The 20,002-nt window shown below is 40.2% G+C and overlaps 1 protein-coding gene across 1 annotated transcript; it reads right to left on the reverse strand.

Moving 5' to 3' along the window:
• Positions 1–909: 909 nt before the first annotated feature.
• LOC123889245 lies at positions 910–12,260 on the reverse strand. The gene is made up of 2 exons (XM_045938497.1): positions 11,845–12,260; positions 910–2,744 (listed from the first exon to the last, which is right to left on the reverse strand). Exon 2 carries the CDS (start codon positions 2,737–2,739, stop codon positions 1,741–1,743), a length of 999 nt encoding a protein of 332 aa, XP_045794453.1. The 5' UTR covers positions 2,740–2,744; positions 11,845–12,260; the 3' UTR covers positions 910–1,740.
• Between the last annotated feature and the right edge of the window lie 7,742 nt (positions 12,261–20,002).

Raw genomic sequence — 20,002 nt, forward strand, 5'->3', positions numbered from 1 at the left:
CACGACGCAGGAAGAGAACGACAGAGCTCTGGAAGAGAACCTAGACATGATCGAGGAAAGAAGAGAAAGAGCGCATTTCAGGGAATTCGCCATAAAGCAAAGAGCCGCTAGGCGTTATAATACGAGAGTCAAACAAAGGAGTTTTCAAGAAGGCGACCTCGTGCTGAAAAGACCTATGGGAAAGGATAAAGGAGGAAAGTTCGCAGCAAACTGGGAAGGCCCCTTTCGGGTGCAAGAAGCTTTCGAAGGAGGAGCATATCGCCTAGAGACCATGGAAGGAAAAATCCTCCCAAGGACGTGGAACGTAGCAAACCTAAAGTTCTACTATAGCTAATCACGGAGCATCACTTTATCGGTGGAAGAATAAGTAAAACCATTCTCTTCTTTTAGCAATATTTTTAAATGATGTATGAGAACCGTTTTCATAAATAAATAAAAAACAATGAGACACTCTTTTCCCCTGTTTTAACGGGGGTTTTTATCGAGGCTCATTGAATTTCAAAATTCTAGTAGTTTATATCTTCCAGCATATCCCAAATAAAGGTCAACCTGATTAAGTTACGGGCTCTGAACCAACAAAAATGGTTATCTCAAACTTGAGCTCTGAATCTTTACTTAAAGATCAACTCAGATGTGAGCGCTGAACCAAAAACAAGGGTTACAGTGCCTTGGCGTCACCTACGAGTTGGGTACGTCAGAAAAAAAAATTATTAAACAAGGGTTACAGTTCCTTGGCGTCACCTACGAGTTGGGTACGTCAGAAAAAAAAAATTATTAAACAAGGGTTACAGTGCCTTGGCGTTACCTGTAAGTCTTACGAGTTGGGTACGTCAAAAAAAAAAAAAAAAAAAAAAAAAAAATTATTAAACAAGGGTTACAGTGCCTTGGCGTTACCTGTAAGTCTTACGAGTTGGGTACGTCAGAAAAAAAAAATTATTAAACAAGGGTTACAGTGCCTTGGCGTTACCTGTAAGTCTTACGAGTTGGGTACGTCAGAAAAAAAAAAATTTATTAAACAAGGGTTACAGTGCCTCGGCGTTACCTGTAAGTCTTACGAGTTGGGTACGTCGGAAAAAGAAAAATTAAACAAGGTTGAAAAGCCTTGGCGTTACCTGTAAGTCTTACGAGTTGGGTACGTCGGAAAAAGAAAAATTAAACAAGGTTGAAAAGCCTTGGCGTTACCTGTAAGTCTTACGAGTTGGGTACGTCAGAAAAAGAAAAATAAAAAGGTTGCAAAGCCTTGGCGTTACCTGTAAGTCTTACGAGTTGGGTACGTCAGAAAAAGAAAAATAAAAAGGTTGCAAAGCCTTGGCGTTACCTGTAAGTCTTACGAGTTGGGTACGTCAGAAAAAGATACAGTGAAGAAAGGCGAGATTATTGACGCCACCAGAAAAAGCTTATACATAACCAAAGCAAGGCGATTCATCACAACGCCAAATCATTTGCAACCACCAAAAAACAACAGGTATAAAGTTATTTGTATCAATTTACAATTATTATAGAAAATCGAAGATGTCGCAGATGCAAGGATAAAGTTTCCTAAGCAAGAACGACAAAAGGCGTTACCTCTCAACGTAATGCAAATCCATAAAGTTATGAAGAGAAGAAATCAGGCAAATAAAGAAATTTATAAAGGACCCAGCCAAGGGGCAAATTGTTCAAAGCCACAACAGGGCATACAAAATAGTTACAAAAAGCCACAGAAGGGCGAGAACAAAAATCATTACAAACAAAGTCATATCATTCACTGGGAGGTACATAGGGAACAAGCTTTCCGTCAATAATCTGGTTCATCGCATCAGCTTCAGCTAAGCGCTTGGCGTCGAGGTCTGGGAAAAGAAGCTTGACTTGCTCAAGGGCATAGGCGAAGCCTTCCTCATACTGGTTGGCAGCATACAGTTGAAGCTCCTTCACGTCAGTCTCCAACCTCTCCTTCTCTTCGCCCAAGCTCCCCACGGAGAACACCGCTGCATCTTTCTCTTTAGAAAGCTTAGAAATCACCTCATCTTGAGCAGCAGCATTCTCTTTCAGCTTGGTCTCGGAGGCGGCATAACTTTCCTTCACCTTCGCCAGCTTATCCTCATATTCCTTCTTCAACCTCTCAGCCTCGCTCTCCTGGCTATCCCTCAGCTTCTTAATATCTGCCTCCAACTTAGTCTTGGTCTCAGTATATCTCTTCTCAATGTCAGCAAGGTTGTCATCAACGGTCTTCACCTTCTGCTTCGCCTCTTGGACCTCTTGTTCTTGGCGATTTGTCAGCAAGTAATTAAGAAGAGTGCCCTTCACCTCGTATTCCAAAGCTTTCTTCCTGAGATCTGCGGTAGGAGTGTTGGTGAAGCGAGTCATATCGCCAACCATAGTCACTCCCCTTTCAATGAAATCAAAGGGATCAAAAGAGCTCCAGGTAAGAGGAGCATCGGCATCGGCGTCTTGGGAGGGAGGCTGAGAAGAACTAGAAGCTACGCCTTTGCCTTTGTCGGCATCTCCAGCTGGTTGGATAGTCTTCTCAGTTTTTTGTTTTTTAAGTGGCGGGACGACACCCTCTTTAGCAGCCGCCTTTCCTGGAATCTCAACAGGGATGCGCCCGTCATGCTTTCTCTTACTCCGTCCCTCTTTAACTCCAGCCTCCTCCACTTGTAGCTGCCTCAGAGGATCGGCAACGCCAGCAGCAGGATTGGTTTTTTGTTGACGAGCTTTCGCCAAGAACGCCAGTCTTTCTTCATTCGAAATGGTCCTCATTCTTTCTGAAAAATAAAGGAATCAGAAAAACACAGGTTAGTAATAAGGCAAGATCAACATTAAAATAAAAAGAAATATGCATACATGCCAAGTTCATCACTTACGTAAATACTCTGTCAAAGCTTCGCTATTACCCTCACATCTAAGGATATCAGCAGTGTCCATAAGAGCAAAAGAATCAAGAAAGTGGACAATGTCCTGCTCGAAGTCACTCAAAGTTTCAAAGATGGTTCCCTTTATAAGCCTAGGGTTGTCAGTCCAGTAGAAAGGGAACAAGGGATCTCCTATCTCATCATACATTAGATCAGGAAGTTGGTCGCTACTGCGAACCCTAAAGAAGGAGTCCTTGAAGCCTTTGAAGTTGGAGGCGTACAGACTCATGAGGCGATGATTGGGTTGACTACTAAGAGAAACCATAGTCTGGGGTTTTAGGTTTTTGATATGGTAAAAACAGAAGAAAACACCAATCGAGGGTACCAGTTCAAAACCTAGGCACATCACCTCGAAGGCTTTTACGAAGGCCCAGCTGTTAGGATGAAGTTGAGTGGGGGCGACATTAAGAACCCTCAACATCTCCGCTTCGAAAGAAGTAAAAGGAAGCCAGAGGTTTAGAGGTTGGATCACGCCAGTATAGAGATAAAAGTAATCCGGCGGGGTGCCGTTCTTAAAAAAGACAAACTCATCTTCTCGGACCGGCTCAGTGATGATAGACTCCTCATGTCTGGACTCTGTAAGCCTGACGGCTTTCCTAAAGCTCATCACCATCTCCGCACTAGTGTATTTTGAAGGAACCTCCATGGTGACGGGAGTATAGCCAGCAACCACCAAATCTCGGCAAGGGTTTTTCCGCTTTCCTGTGAAAGAGGAAGGGGAAATTATGACACAATCACTATCACTACCGCTACTACTATCGCTATCACTGTCACTATCGCTACTGCTTCCAACATCAAAACCCCACAACTCCGAATAAAATCCCCGGCTATTAAGAACGCCGTTTGCCCTAGTATAATGGGCGCGAACTTGTCGCGCCCACTCAAAGTAACCAGGAGAAGAGGCCGAGATTCTCCCCTCATTCTCATCTAACTCCCTCAGGATAACCATTCTCTGAACCTATGAATTAGGGTTTTCCTCCTTTGAGCGAAACTAGATCAAGAAAAAGAATAAAGGTACGAAATAAAATACCTTACGGGTAACACTTCAAAGCCGAGAGAAAAGGACGTCTTCAAAAACAACTGAGAAGCCCCACCGAAGTTGGAAGAGGAAGAAATGAAGCTATACCGAAGTTACGAAAAGCAAGACAAGTGGGCAGAACTAGGTTAGAAGTTGCAAAAGGAATGGAAGGAAGGAAAAGAGCAAAAACTCCCTATTTATAAACCTTAGTCCTAACGTCGATTCGAAAGTATAAGGTTCGAACGAGTAGTGTCATACGGGTCGTCGGATCAAGTACGTGTCAAAGCGCACATCCCAAGAGTAAATCATAGAAGATTTATCGTCAGATGTTCAAATACAACGCCTATAGGCGAGACGCCTAACTATAACGCCTTTAAAGGGAGGGCCACGCCAGGACAACGCCCAACGTGAAAAAAGCCAAAAATCAAGGAGAGGCAGGACATAAAATAAAAGCAAAGACAAAACACAAAGTAACGCATTCTACTCAAAGCAAGAAAGAAAATCTTTATTATTAGCAGAAAATGGAAAGTACAACGAGGAGAAACCAAGGCTACATGGAGAAATCCTAAAATCCTATCAATCAGACTCCGAATCCTTTTGCATAGGCTCAGGGAAAGTCATCTTGGATTCCACGGTGACCCGGGACCCCTCTTCTTCACTGGACGAGGAAGCGCGAAGCTCAGGAGGAACATAGGTCTCCAGAAACGAAACGTAATCCTCGTCACCACTACCAGAATCGGAGGTATCCGAGGAAAGAACGATAACCTCCACCTTTTTGACATCCTTAGACCTTCGGGAGCGAGTGGAGTTAGAGGTTGAAACCTCAACTCTTTTCTTCCTCCGCTGAGGCGGAGTATCTCTGGCAACAGGTTTTTTCGCATTATTATTTTCCATCATCAAGATTCAAAACAAGAGGATAAAAATTCGAGTTTTCAGCAGGCGATATTTATAGTCAGTGTTTAGCTTAACATCGTTATTAACGATAGTAGCAAATGCTTGGACGGTTGCAACCACCAAGTTTTGACTATCTCGAAAAATGCCATTTTTACGTTTCCCAGAGGTCAAAATTTGACCCATTTTAGTTATGAAAGACCGCAAAAAGAGACGGTACTAAAAGGAACAGAAGAGCAACATAGAAAGAAAGGAAATTGCTTAAATATTCAAATTCATACAAAGGAAATACAACGGAAGCAAAGAAAACAGAAGCAAAATAACAAAGATCCCAAAATCCGAAAGCAAATTACAAATACTAGAAAGAAAAACACAAAACGGAAAGATGAGCAAACAAAAGGCTTCAGGGCACGGTAGAACCCCCCAATTCACCAGCATCGGCAACGGCGATACGGTGCATTTCCTCCAATGCCCGTTTCACCCTCTTCGCCTTCACCATATTCTCGTCAATAGGCTTCAGATCCTCCCTTAGTTCGCTTTGTTTGTCCAGAAGGTCCACCAAAGAATGGCGCCGGGAAATCAACTTAGCAATGTCATCCCTAATCTCGCCTTGAAGAGCCCTTTTCCTCTTCACCAGCGGCTTCATCTCCTTATTCAGCATCGCCAAACGATCATCCACTCTGCGCTCCTCATTGAAGCATATCCCCAAGATCTCCTCTTGCACACCCATAGTCTCCTTCGTAATCTCTATCTGGCTGTCAACAGCTTCAGTGACTTCGGCGTGGCACTCCTTCACATTTTCCACAGCGATCACAAAGGATGCACTATCCTTCAGTTCCTTCTCCAGACGAAGCACACTATCGAGAAAGCGTTTCTCTTCTTTGGTCAACCTCCAGCAGTAGTCGTTAAGCTCCTTGACGAATTCAGAAAATTCGCCAAAATCTTCCATCAAGTCTTCAGTATTGATGGTCAGCATGCGACGGAGCCGCTTGATAACCGGAGAGGCGGGAGACTGACCGCATTCAAAAGGAGGATTTTTGGGAGACATAATGTGGAAGAGAAGTCTAAAAGGTTAGCGAACAACAAGGAATGAGTTAATCGGGGCATTGAACGCTTCATTTATAGACAAAGAAATCTCATCGTGGCAATAGCTAGTGGGGAGACGGTTGAGGAGGATTATACACGAACAGAGGAACGTGCGCCAGGGAGTGGGAGAGGATGTAACTTCGCGCCAAGAATTATGGAGGGAAATTCGAATTGTACTTAAGCATTTCATTCCTACGGCTCTCATGCTTGGGGGGCTGTGGACTGGGCAATGGGCTTAAAGGCAAAATCAAACTAGCCCAAATTAATATGAGAAAGGAAACAGGCCCAAAACAATTAAACTCTAGGTGTCCATTTGGCGATATAAGGCCTGGGCGAGGTAGACAATGAAGGATACCGCCCATAAGATGGATTTACGTACGATAACAAAATATCTTCATCCTTCTCTGCCTTAGCGATTAACTTGGGAATGAAGAAACCAACTCCTTGAAACTGCCATGGCTTGGAGACCAAGGTTTTATTCCTACTTTCACGCTGCACCACCGGAAAAGGCGCTGAAGATCGGATTTTTAGGAGCCCTTGCTTGGAGAAGAAGACTAGAAGCTCTATAAATAGCTCCTCACTTTCATTTGTAAAGGGACGAATTCTGACTTATAAAACTCCCAGGGTTGTTGGGATTGAACTGAGTGTAATCACACCATTTGATCAATAACACAAACCCCCTTGTTTTTTACCAGAACATATATATATATGGGGTTTTCTAACTTAGACCCTAGTTAGGTCTAAGTTAGCAAGGTGCACCTTTTGAGTTGGACCAAAATACCCATTCTTTTAATTTTTGAAAGAATAGAGCAACAGGGGCATTTCTGTAATTTTACATAAAAAAAAAATAACATCACGCGCCCCACCTTCTTAAACAATTAATAGACGTGGATCCAGTGTCGCGCGCGTACGGAAGGACCATGGTTACAGACCGTTGATTTCCATCAGACAGCCAAGATGTGATCTCATTAAGACTGTCTGATCAATCAGACAGCCCAGATCATCCTGATCTATCAGATCATCCTGTCTGCGCCACACTAGATTATAAGCTGGAGAGAGAAAATTTTGCTTTTGAAAAAGGCAGCCACGTGTCAGCATATGAATGGGTCTGCGTGATTTTTTTCATTTTATACTTTAAACTCGATTATTTCGTCGTAAATTAATTTTTTATTTTTTATTTTTTATACCAAAATTCATAATTTTTTTTTTCTCTACAAATAGAGACTTGGTTTGTTTGATTTGGACACCGAAAAAAAAACGCAATTTTTCACTACTTTAAACTCGATTATTTCGTCGTAAATTAATTTTTTATTTTTTATTTTTTATACCAAAATTCATAATTTTTTTTTCCCTACAAATAGAGACTTGGTTCGTTTGATTTGGACACCGAAATCCTTCTGAAACCATTTATATGGTAGAATGGTTTCAGAGAGTTGTAATCTGAAACCATTTTGCTGGTAGAATGGTTTCAGTAAGTTGATTACTAGTTATTTGCTTCTGAAACCATTTAGCTTGTAGAATGGTTGCACATAGTTGTATTCTGAAACCATTTTACTGGTAGAATGGTTTCAGTGAGTAATTTATTAATTGTGTTTGCTTCTGAAACCATTTATCTGGTAGAATGGTTTCAGAGAGTTGTAATCTGAAACCATTTTGCTGGTAAAATGGTTTCAGTAAGTTGATTATTAGTTATTTGCTTCTGAAACCATTTAGCTTGTAGAATGGTTGCACATAGTTGTATTCTGAAACCATTTTACTGGTAGAATGGTTTCAGTGAGTAATTTATTAATTGTGTTTGCTTCTGAAACCATTTATCTGGTACAATGGTTTCAGAGAGTTGTAATCTGAAACCATTTTGCTGGTAGAATGGTTTCAGTAAGTTGATTATTAGTTATTTGCTTCTGAAACCATTTAGCTTGTAGAATGGTTGCACATAGTTGTATTCTGAAACCATTTTACTGGTAGAATGGTTTCAGTGAGTAATTTATTAATTGTGTTTGCTTCTGAAACCATTTATCTGGTAGAATGGTTTCAGAGAGTTGTAATCTGAAACCATTTTGCTGGTAAAATGGTTTCAGTAAGTTGATTATTAGTTATTTGATGAGATTAAGGTAGTGAAAAATTGGGTTTTTTTTTTCTGTGTCCAAATCAAACGAACCAAGTCTCTATTTGTAGAGAAAAAAAAATTATGAATTTTGGTATAAAAAATAAAAAATAAAAAATTAATTTACGACGAAATAATCGAGTTTAAAGTGGTGAAAAATTGCGTTTTTTTTTCGGTGTCCAAATCAAACAAACCAAGTCTCTATTTGTACAGAAAAAAAAATTATGAATTTTGGTATAAAAAATAAAAAATAAAAAATTAATTTACGACGAAATAATCGAGTTTAAAGTATAAAATGAAAAAAATCACGCAGACCCAATAATAGCGTGACACGTGGCTTCCTTTTTCAAAAGCAAAGTTTCTCTCTCCTCCCATCCTTCCACCCACGCGCGCCTGTCGGCGCGTGTGGTGCACGCGCCTGAATTTTGTCCTATAATCGCGTGACACGTGTCCTGGGGGGGGAAAAAGAAGTGGGGGGCGCGTGTAAAATTGCAGAAAATTACAGAAATGCCCCTGTTGCTCTATTCTTCCAAAAAATTAAAAAATGGGTATTTTTGTCCAACTCAAAAGGTGCACCTTGCTAATTTAGACCCAACTGGGTCTAAATTAGCAGCCCCCTATATATATATATATATATATATATATAAACAAAAATCTTTTCAGCACGAGACATGCCAAGTGTTCTGGTAAAAAACATAGGGGGTGTGTATTATTCAAGATTGATAATGGATACAAGTATGATCAGAAAGAAAAAATTGATTAACTTTACAATAATGAAAATATGGTGGTTTCTCATGATGAGAGTGAGTCTATGTAGAATCAGTGAAAAAAAAAAAATCCCCTTGTTCTCTTGAAGAAGATCCTATTTATAGGCAAAACATCTCCCTCTTGTTGCTTGATAACTGCCTTGCTTGGAGAGGAATTCATGGGTAGTGGGCGGTTACTTTCCTTCTTCTCCAAGCTTCTTCCTTCTTCTCCAAGCTTCTTCCTTCTTCTCCAAGTTTCTGCCTTCCTTTCCAAGTTATGGTGGATCACGCTTATCATGTGTTTTTCATGGTTGTTTTCACGCTTCTCCTTTAGATGCTCCCATTGGGCTTTCTTTGTATTGGGCCTTAACAAATCACCTTTTGGTCCATGGCCCGGTACACAGCCCCCCAAGCACGAGGCTTCGGGAAGGCGAAGTGCTTTTAATTGAAATCACTTGGCGATTATTATGCCTCGGCGTTGTTCTATGTCGCCTATTTGTTGCCGACTTATATTCTTCGTTTGCTTGTCGCCTTATCCTTCCTTTTGTTGTTGATATTTCTTAGCTAATTTGTACGCCCTTCTATGACTTTTGAATATCTTGATGTACGCCATTTGTGGCTTTGAATATTGTTGTCATTGTTTCTTGGCGACTTTGAGCAAGTTAGCGAGTCGCCCTTCCTCTTTTTTCATTGTATTTGCATTTTCAAGCTAGCGTTGTCACCAATCTCGCCTCTTCGTCTTTCGCGATTCGTCTCGCCTGTTCCGTTGTATTTGCATTTTTACGTTGGCGTTGACAACAATCTCGCCTGTTGCCTTTTTGGCGATTGTAAATGATTCGGCGTCATTATGACTCGCCCTTCTTTGTTGTAGTTGATTTTCGTACTGCCAGGCTTGCACGCCTTATTTTGTGACTTCTTGGCAATTTAAAAAGAATTGGCGCTGCTGTCGCGGCGCGAAAAATCCTCGAGTGTGAACACTCGAAAAGAAACAGAGTCGCCACCGAATTTTATTTAGCCCAAAGAAGGGAAAGGAAAATATCGAGAAAACCTTGAGGGGTGAGAAAAAAGGGTTCGGGAGTTGGTTATACGAGGGGAAGGTATTAGCACCCCTCACATCCGTTGTACTCAACGGGAACCTTTTAGAGGGAAATGTTTGTTTGCTTTAATGTGTTTTTTAATGTTTGCTTGATTACTCGTTTCTTGCTTCATCGATAGAAAAAGTTTGTTTTTATTATTATTTATGTTATTATAGACGCGGGGAAAAAGGTTTTGTTTTTTATTATTGTGCCCGACAAGATGTTGAATCCTGCTCCTACGTATTCCCAGGTGCAATGGGAAAATCAGGGTTTCGTAGTTCAGGGTAAAAAAAGTTTGTGGGTTGGTTGTTTTTAGACGCATGACGTCTAAGTCGCATTCTCGTATGTAAACGCTGCTTGTATGCTCGCACTTTGGAGGCTTAAGCGTGGTTTGTATAACGGAGAAAGGACGAAAACGTCATCCGTTTTATGAAAAGAGTTTTACTTTTACTGCGCGCGTGGGCAGAGAAAAGGTTTGACTGTGTTGAGTTGATTTTAGGAGTTTTAATGAAAACGTCCGAGAATGAGGATAATCCGAGTCACGAGCCATACGTCAGGGCCTCGAATTATCCGGGGAAGAAAGCCATACGTCAGACTAACCCCTTTTCACTCTAATTATGCTTAAGTTCTTTTATTTGATTTAAGAAAATCAAAAGGAAAGATGAAGTGGATGATGAAGTGTTTTAATATTTTTTAGCGTTGGGGAATGAGAATGATTCAAGTCACGAGCCATACGTCAGGGTCTCGAATCATTCGGGGAGAGAAAGCCATACGTCAGACTAACCCTTTTTCATTCCAATTATGATTTGATTTGATAAGTTTAAGCAAGATAAACAAAAAACAAGCCAAGCAGACATAATATAACAATAGACATATGCATGGACTGAAGCCTTTGCCAACCGGTCAATTTTGCTTAATCGTGATTGTCTAGGAAAAAATAAGAATGAGAATAATTCGAGTCACGAGCCATACGTCAGGGTCTCGAATTATTCGGGGAAGAAAGCCATACGTCAGACTAACCCTTTTTCATTCCATTTATTTTAATTGTGGGGTTTTTCAAGTAAAGAAGTGCGTTTGAGAAACAAACTTGAAATAAAAGTATTAAGTCAAGTAAACAATCCAAACATTGCATATGAACTTATTAAAATAAGCTTGAGAGGTTTTGATTAATTAATCACCTAATTAATAATCACTTATTTAAGTGTTTAACCATTTAAGCACTTAGTAACTTAAGCACTTTTAATCAAACAACTTAAATGGTTACTCACTTAATCAAGTGTTTAATTAATTGACTAATTAATCAACAACTCAAATAATCATTTCCAAATGATAAGCACTTATCTAAATAAGCACTTATGTGAATAAGCTCTTATTTGAATAAGCACTTATATAAATAAGCACTAAAAAATAAGCAAAACGTAACTGGGGGTGCGAAAATGGGTTCTGGGGGTGAAGCAACAGCACTGCAACACCAAGCCCAGGCCCAACGCGTCCAAAAAAACAGAAACAGAACAAAAATGATCCAACGTGTCATCAGGATCAGGGTGCGCGATAGGCTTCATAGATCTGAGTTTTCTGATTCATCAGATGGCTTGGATTTTAAAATAATCAAACAGATCTCAGCCTTTCACCAGATCCAACAGACATGTTTTAAACTAATGAAAGCTCACAGGAAGGAGACTCAGCAGCCAATGGAACGCTGCCACCTCATCATCTCCTTCCTCACCCTCTTTAGGCTTGCATGAAGAAACACAACACAGAAGCCATGGATGAACAAAAGCAAAACGGTACAACAACAACTTCATCAATTCTTAACCAAAAATCATAAAATAAAATTCCATTTTGCTTGAAATCTCGTGTAGATCATGAAAACAAACTTAGATTTTTCAAAAAGATGTTTGCATCTCAAAAAAGTTCGAAACTTTAAAACCCAAAAAAAACTTTAAATTTCACATTTGTACGATTTAAGCGAAATCAAGGGTCGGAAAAGCTTCATATGATATTCAGGAGTAAAAAGCGTTTAGAATCTTACTGGTTTCGAGCTTTGTTTTGGTGGGTTAACACCTACTCTTCTCTTTGCTATTTTGAACTTTGAGTAAGCTCCTCTTGACGGTTTTCCTTCGTTTTTATTGTTGTTTCAAGCTACTGGAAGTGTTTAGAGGCTTTTGGGTGAAGAGGATTGAAGTTTAGAAAGTGTTTGAGTCAATTTCGGATTTTGGAAAAGTGATGAAAAAATGAGATTTTTTTGGTTTTTCTCTTCTCTCTTCCTCCCCAAAAATCGCCTCTGACTTGAGCCTTCCTTTATGCTGAAAGGATTAGGGTTTGGTAGATAAAATGGGAATGAAAAACATCATCTTTTGTTCTTGGTGGATGATTGGTTTTATTTGGGAAAAGGTTAAAAAAAATTTGTTTGAATGGGAGAAGGAAATGCTGCAAAGTTGTTGTTGCAAGTGTTTCACGTGAAGCCCTATTTTTTCTTTTTATTCTTTTTGATTTTTTTATTTTTTTTTTGATAATAACAACAATAATAATAGAAATTAAATTTTTTTTTTAAAAAAAAAAGGTAGGACAAAATTAGGGTATGACAGCTGCCCCTATTTAATTATCTTGGACCCATGAGTGCGAATGACCTTTGTCTTCATAATCTTGAGGTGCAAGGTAATTAAATACGAATGCCCTAATTTTGCTCTTATGGAGAAAAAGAAGTTTAATGATGACAGAAAATGAGATCCACTTCCCTGGAAAAGCCGGATACTCAAGGTAGAGATGATTCTGATTTTATTCAGCCGCCCACACTGAAGGTCAATCTTCTGTTTTGATCTTATCCAGCCGCCCACACTGAAGGTCAATCTTCTGTTTTGATTTTATCCAGCCGCCCACACTGAAGGTCAATCCACTTCTGATCTTATTCAGCCGCCCTCACTGAAGGTCAATCTTTGAAAATGATTTTATCCAGCCGCCCACACTGAAAGTCAATCCTCTTTTGATCTTATTCAGCCGCCAACACTGAAGGTCAATCTTCTGTTTTGATCTTATCCAGCCGCCCACACTGAAGGTCAATCTTCTGTTTTGATTTTATCCATCCGCCCACACTGAAGGTCAATCTTCTGTTTTGATCTTATCCAGCCGCCCACACTGAAGGTCAATCTTCTTTTGATCTTATTCAGCCGCCCACACTGAAGGTCAATCCACCTTTGATTTTATTCAGCCGCCTACACTGAAGGTCAATCGATTTTCTTGATTTTATTCAGCCGCCCACGCTGAAGGTCAACCAACTTTTGAATTTGTTCGCCACTTCACTTTGTAAGTTTCGACACCTAACACTTGTTCTCCACTTTGCTTTGAAAGCTTTGAATCTGGGATACTCCGCTTTGTGAGTTTTGCAACTTGAATACTCCGCTTTGAGAGTTTTGCAAGTAAAGTGATCTTAAGATCCTATTGGGGATAAGATAATCTTGTTCAGCCACTTTTGCCGAAGGTTGATCCTTACTGATGAGGTGATGCTCTTCTAGGAGATTCTGTTGGGGATGTCCTTTTAAGATATCTTGTCTGAGGATTCTTCGAAAGACTTGCTGGGGAGAAAGCTGGACATCTTTCAATTCAGACTTGCTGGGGAAAAGGTGACTTCAACTTGCTCGTGGTTGAAAACTGAAGGTTGTACTCTGCGGGGAGAAACCTTGTGAATCTGCTTTTATGCATGCATGCTTTGGATGATGCAATGAATGTTTATGCATGTTTTAATGCCTAAAGATGCCAAGTTAACGCAGATGAATTTGTTGACTCATGATATGCATGATATGTCTTTGTTTGTTGGGCACATTGTTGGTGCATGTAATGAAATGCATGAAGTGGAATGCATGACTAGTGCATGTGATGATTATTGGGATGCGTAGAAATTGAATTTTTACGAACTGGTGCTAATGACAACTGGGATTAAATGTGACCAATGGTGATTAGGTTGCAAAGTGAGTGCTAATGACAATTAGGCCTAAACATTGCCAACGGTGATTAAGTTGCAAAGTGGTGCCAAACGAGGTTGGGGTTTTGAGGGTACCAATAACGATTGGATTTTGAATTGGTGTCAATAACGATTGGACTTTGAGTGGATGCCAATAACGATTGGACTTTTGAGAGATGCCAATAACAATCAGACTTTGGGGGGATGCCAATAACGATTGGACTTTTGAGAGATGCCAATAACAATTGGACTTTGGGTGGATGCCAATAACGATTGGACTTTTGAGAGATGCCAATAACAATCAGACTTTGGGGGGATGCCAATAACGATTGGACTTTTGAGAGATGCCAATAACAATTGGACTTTGGGTGGATGCCAATAACGATTGGACTTTTGAGAGATGCCAATAACAATCAGACTTTGGGGGGATGCCAATAACGATTGGACTTTTGAGAGATGCCAATAACAATTGGACTTTGGGGGTACCAATAACGATTGGATTTTTGAGTGGATACCAATGACAATTGGATTTTTTGAGTGGGTACCAATAACAATTGGATTTTGGGTGTGCCAATGACGATTGGACTTTTGAGTGGGTGCCAATAACGATTGGGCTTTGAGTTGGTGCCAATAACGATTGGGCTTTTGAGTGTGTGCCAATAACGATTGGACTTTTGAGGGTATTTGATTTGCTGTCTGGCTGTGAGGTTATTGAGTTTGTGGTATGGGGCATATGATTAATGCGTGATGTCGATTTGCTAGAATGAAATGACATGATTAATGCATGAAGATGGTTAATGCCATGATTTTCATGTTACTATGAATGCCCCTGTAGTGGGTGAGGATTGGTTTAGAACCGGTGAATGCTTTTCGGTGACAAGGCTTTTTGTGGAAAGATGGTGATGTTGTGTTAACATAATTCCCGACGCCTATTCCGGACTCAACAGTTGTAGATGTATGCTAGATTTGGCTTGGCCGCCTTGAAGGTATGAGGAGGAGTTGCCCTTGTGTAACTTGTCTTGCCCTAGTCAAATGGGTCTTGAAGTGATTAGCCAACTCACTGATATTGGTGCCCCTTTTCTAGGAGGTATGCTCTTGATCAAACTGGCGTTTGGAGGTGCAACCCTGATTGCCCCATTCTTGAAATGTTTTTGGTCGGACTGACAGGTCTTCAGGTGCTCCTAGTCATGAATGTTCGCTCTTCATTGACAGGATTCCAAGGTGGTTTGCCCCTTATTAGGAACATCTCGAGCTAGTTTGATAGGTCTTGAACACCTGGGTTTTGATGCAGCTTCCATGATATGGTCTTGAGCATTTTTCCCGTACTGAATGACCCTTCTAGGGAATGTCCCTCTTGGTTAATTGAAGTTCCGAGATAGTTGCCCCAGATTGGACCGAACTTCTTGCTGATCACTTGGTGACTGTTCATAGCTGAAACTTCCTTATTGTTAAGTGCTGATTTGCAGATAAACCTATCTATTCAAAATAGTAATTCTAATGCAATGTGCATGCTAGTTTTGAAATCAAGATTGAGATGAAATTGATGTATAATGGATGAAAATTGTGAAAGAGGGTGTGAGAATATGATATCAACAATGATGATCAACAAAACATCTTGGGAGTCAGGTTAACGCAACCTTGCAACCGCATGCTTTCGAAATAAACCTTACTTCAATTAGGTCTCTTGAGGGTTGTAACGTGGCCTGGTTCACGGTTTTTGAATAAAAGGATATAAGGCTCAAAATTGTATTTTAAACCCAACCCATTCTCCTTGATGTTCTTCAGTCCTACGTTCAATTAATTCAACCTATGCTCTCAAGTTCCAAGAGATTTTGGAAACGCGATGGTGAGGATTTGATGGCTTAGGGGTCAATGATGTCTTTTGACGTGACAGTCACTTACTTTTTGTTTTGGTCACATGATTTTGTTTTCATTGGTGACACTCTCTTTCAATTCTCTTTTTTGTTTATAATCCCTAATTTTTGCCTGGACTATTCTCTGAGTTTTTAGTCCACCGGGATACCCTAACTTTTGCCTAAGTCATTTTGAGTTTTGACTTAGCGGCCTTTTCTCTTTTTGTTTGGAAATTGTGACTGCCTCGACAATGGTTGAGGAAAACAAATTCTCTTTTTGACTCTCTTTTGTTTCATTGAGATCGTGTGATGTGTTCAAGGAAAAAATGTGATTGATTCTCGAATGAAATGTTCTTCTCTTGAAACTCGAACGCATGGTCGAATTAACTGAACACTACCCTGCCCCGGGTTAAAAATGCGGGTTTTTTCGAATAGAAAGAAACACCAACTTCTAGACTCAACAGGGGTGACTAGGGATTATCTTCCTTATTTCTCCGGTGTTTGAGGATTTGAAACAATGCCTTACATCATCAGCAAAGTTTTATCCGAAAGCATACTGTAGCAATTTTGGTTATTTCGTTTTTCATCATCCTCCCTCCAATCTTTATTCAAACAGATTTGATAATGAAAGAAATGAAATGAGTGAAATATATATTTTTGCTTTTGTGGAGAAGAAGAGAAAAGTGAATGGACATGAAAAGATTAATTCAAAACATGCATTATTATTCCATTATGATTACTATTGCGAATAAACAAGTGTAAACACAAATCAAACTCTTGCAAATAGGAAAATTACAAAAATGAAAACAGTCTAATGATAATCAATCCTTGAGCTTGATTCCCTTTTGACCGGTTGGCAACCTTTAAACTTTTAGACGGCCTCTAGCAGCGGACTATCTTTCACATTTGGCTTGCCATCCCTGAAAGTCAAGACCTTCCCGTCAATGAGCTCTTGCACTAGATGTTTGAATGCTATGCAATTATCAATGGAATGACCTTCAGCACCCATATGAAACTCACATTTAGCTTTATCATCATACCAAGCTGGAAACGGTGGTGCCATGGGTTTTAGAGCCCTGGGAATTACCATTCCATTGTGCACTAGATATGGAAGAAGTTGACCATATGACATAGGAATCAGATCAAAGACCTTTCTTTTGGGAGTGGCAGCATTGGTTTCCTCCTCCTTCATTTTGGTGAAACTGTTTGCAGGATCTTTTGAGGTACATTGATTGCCCACAGTAGCTTGAATCTTACCACTCTTGATCCCCATTTCAATCCTCTCACCTATCTTCACCATATCAGAAAAACCAGTTGAAACACTGCCAACCATCTTTTCAAAATACGCCCCTTGCAGAGTGTTAGTGAATATGTCCACTAGTTCGGCTTCTAAGAGTGGAGGATGTACTTGTGCAGCCAACTCTCTCCAACGTTGAGCATAAACCCTGAATGACTCGCCCTCCTCTTGAGACATGTTTTGTAACTGAGTACGATCTGGAGCCATGTCAATGTTGTATTGGTACTGCTTAATGAAAGCATTTGCCAAATCACTCCATGACTGGATACGACTCCCCTCCAATTGCACGTACCAATTGAGTGATGCCCCAGTGAGACTATCTTGGAAGCAATGCATCATGAGTTTGTCATCTTTAGCAAAGGAGGTCATCTTCCGACTATACATAATCAGATGATTCTTTGGACAACTGAGACCTTTGTATTTCTCCAAGTCAGGGACCTTAAATTTTGGCGGGAGAACCAAGTCTGACACTAGGCACATATTAGCAAGGTCTAGGGGATCACCTCCTCCTTCCATCATGCTCAAACGGTCTTCAATAGCCTTGAATTTCTGTCGAGCTTCCTCCAGCTGAGGAACATTAGAATTAACCTTTGGCACATCATCAAATAACCCTAGACTCTGATAAGCATTTCTGGGATCATCCAGATTCTCTTGTTGTGAAACAAAACCTTGTTGGACCAGAGGGACTCTAGTCTGGGTATTCTGAGGAGACTGTTGAACTTTAACCCGATTCTGTGGAGTATACCCAACGGGCAAACCAAAAGTTGGCCAAACTGTGTTCACTACTGAAGTTCCTCCTTGGGGTGCGGGAACCATGGTTTCAACCACAACTGGCTGCGCTGGTTTGTTCAGATTAATCAACAACTCAAGAGCCTTGTCCAATTTTTCAGTCAATTGTGCTACCTCGCCCTTCAAAGCATCGTGCTGGTCTTGCCAATTCTCCATGACTTGTTTGGTGACGTTTCTTGTCCAATACTGGCGTCGGGAATATGACTGGTTATAGAACGAATGGAATGAGATGCAATTTATGAATGAAAATGCATGCAAAATTCTTTATTTCTTTTTTTTAGCCATTTTAGTTTAAGGGAATCGTAGACACATAGTTATCATAAGTGTTTCGGGATATAAGAAAAATTCAAACTTTTACTTCCCATGATTTAAAAACCTTATGCTTACGTAACTAGTGTCTATTTAGTTCCTTGAAAACCAAAATGTATATGTATGACTATTGTCATGAATGCATGGATGAAAATATTATGTCATGTAGTAGATCGGGCGAACCAGAACATATTAGGTGTAAATTTGGAAGGCCAACGGCTCAGAGTTACCTGCAACCCATCCCATTCTCACATGTTTGTTCTAGGTTTAACACGGGTTCTAGAATCATAGATAAATCTCATCTACAAAGGTTCCTAGTAACACGTTTTGGGTTCTAGGTTAATTAAAAAGGTTCCTAGAGTCACGGACCCCACAAGAAAACATCGGTCCTGCGAGCCATACGTCAGGAGAACCGACATCGTCAAGAGAATCTACTCTAGGTGGGGTATCATGCCAACCTTACGAGCCATACGTCAGGAAGGTCAACAATGATCCACCGTTATGTCCTAAGTTTTCCTCAAGTCCGGGTGTAGGACTTTTCACTCAGTAACCGGTAACCGGCCCAAGTGGGCAAAAGGAAAAAGAAAGGAGATGAAGAAGAAGAGAGAAATATAGCAGATAATATTCAAGCAAGCATGCAATATAATATTAAAAGCAGTAAAGAGAAAGCAAATATGTAAATAACATACACATTAAGGCAAACAAGCGAAAACCCCACTAAATTAGGCTTAACTCTCAAAAGGTTTAGTGTCCCCAGCAGAGTCGCCAGCTGTCGCGGCGCGAAAAATCCTCGAGTGTGAACACTCGAAAAGAAACAGAGTCGCCACCGAATTTTATTTAGCCCAAAGAAGGGAAAGGAAAATATCGAGAAAACCTTGAGGGGTGAGAAAAAAGGGTTCGGGAGTTGGTTATACGAGGGGAAGGTATTAGCACCCCTCACATCCGTTGTACTCAACGGGAACCTTTTAGAGGGAAATGTTTGTTTGCTTTAATGTGTTTTTTAATGTTTGCTTGATTACTCGTTTCTTGCTTCATCGATAGAAAAAGTTTGTTTTTATTATTATTTATGTTATTATAGACGCGGGGAAAAAGGTTTTGTTTTTTATTATTGTGCCCGACAAGATGTTGAATCCTGCTCCTACGTATTCCCAGGTGCAATGGGAAAATCAGGGTTTCGTAGTTCAGGGTAAAAAAAGTTTGTGGGTTGGTTGTTTTTAGACGCATGACGTCTAAGTCGCATTCTCGTATGTAAACGCTGCTTGTATGCTCGCACTTTGGAGGCTTAAGCGTGGTTTGTATAACGGAGAAAGGACGAAAACGTCATCCGTTTTATGAAAAGAGTTTTACTTTTACTGCGCGCGTGGGCAGAGAAAAGGTTTGACTGTGTTGAGTTGATTTTAGGAGTTTTAATGAAAACGTCCGAGAATGAGGATAATCCGAGTCACGAGCCATACGTCAGGGCCTCGAATTATCCGGGGAAGAAAGCCATACGTCAGACTAACCCCTTTTCACTCTAATTATGCTTAAGTTCTTTTATTTGATTTAAGAAAATCAAAAGGAAAGATGAAGTGGATGATGAAGTGTTTTAATATTTTTTAGCGTTGGGGAATGAGAATGATTCAAGTCACGAGCCATACGTCAGGGTCTCGAATCATTCGGGGAGAGAAAGCCATACGTCAGACTAACCCTTTTTCATTCCAATTATGATTTGATTTGATAAGTTTAAGCAAGATAAACAAAAAACAAGCCAAGCAGACATAATATAACAATAGACATATGCATGGACTGAAGCCTTTGCCAACCGGTCAATTTTGCTTAATCGTGATTGTCTAGGAAAAAATAAGAATGAGAATAATTCGAGTCACGAGCCATACGTCAGGGTCTCGAATTATTCGGGGAAGAAAGCCATACGTCAGACTAACCCTTTTTCATTCCATTTATTTTAATTGTGGGGTTTTTCAAGTAAAGAAGTGCGTTTGAGAAA

Source organism: Trifolium pratense, linkage group LG6, assembly GCF_020283565.1.
Source record: "Trifolium pratense cultivar HEN17-A07 linkage group LG6, ARS_RC_1.1, whole genome shotgun sequence".
Classification (NCBI taxonomy): Eukaryota; Viridiplantae; Streptophyta; class Magnoliopsida; order Fabales; family Fabaceae; genus Trifolium; species Trifolium pratense.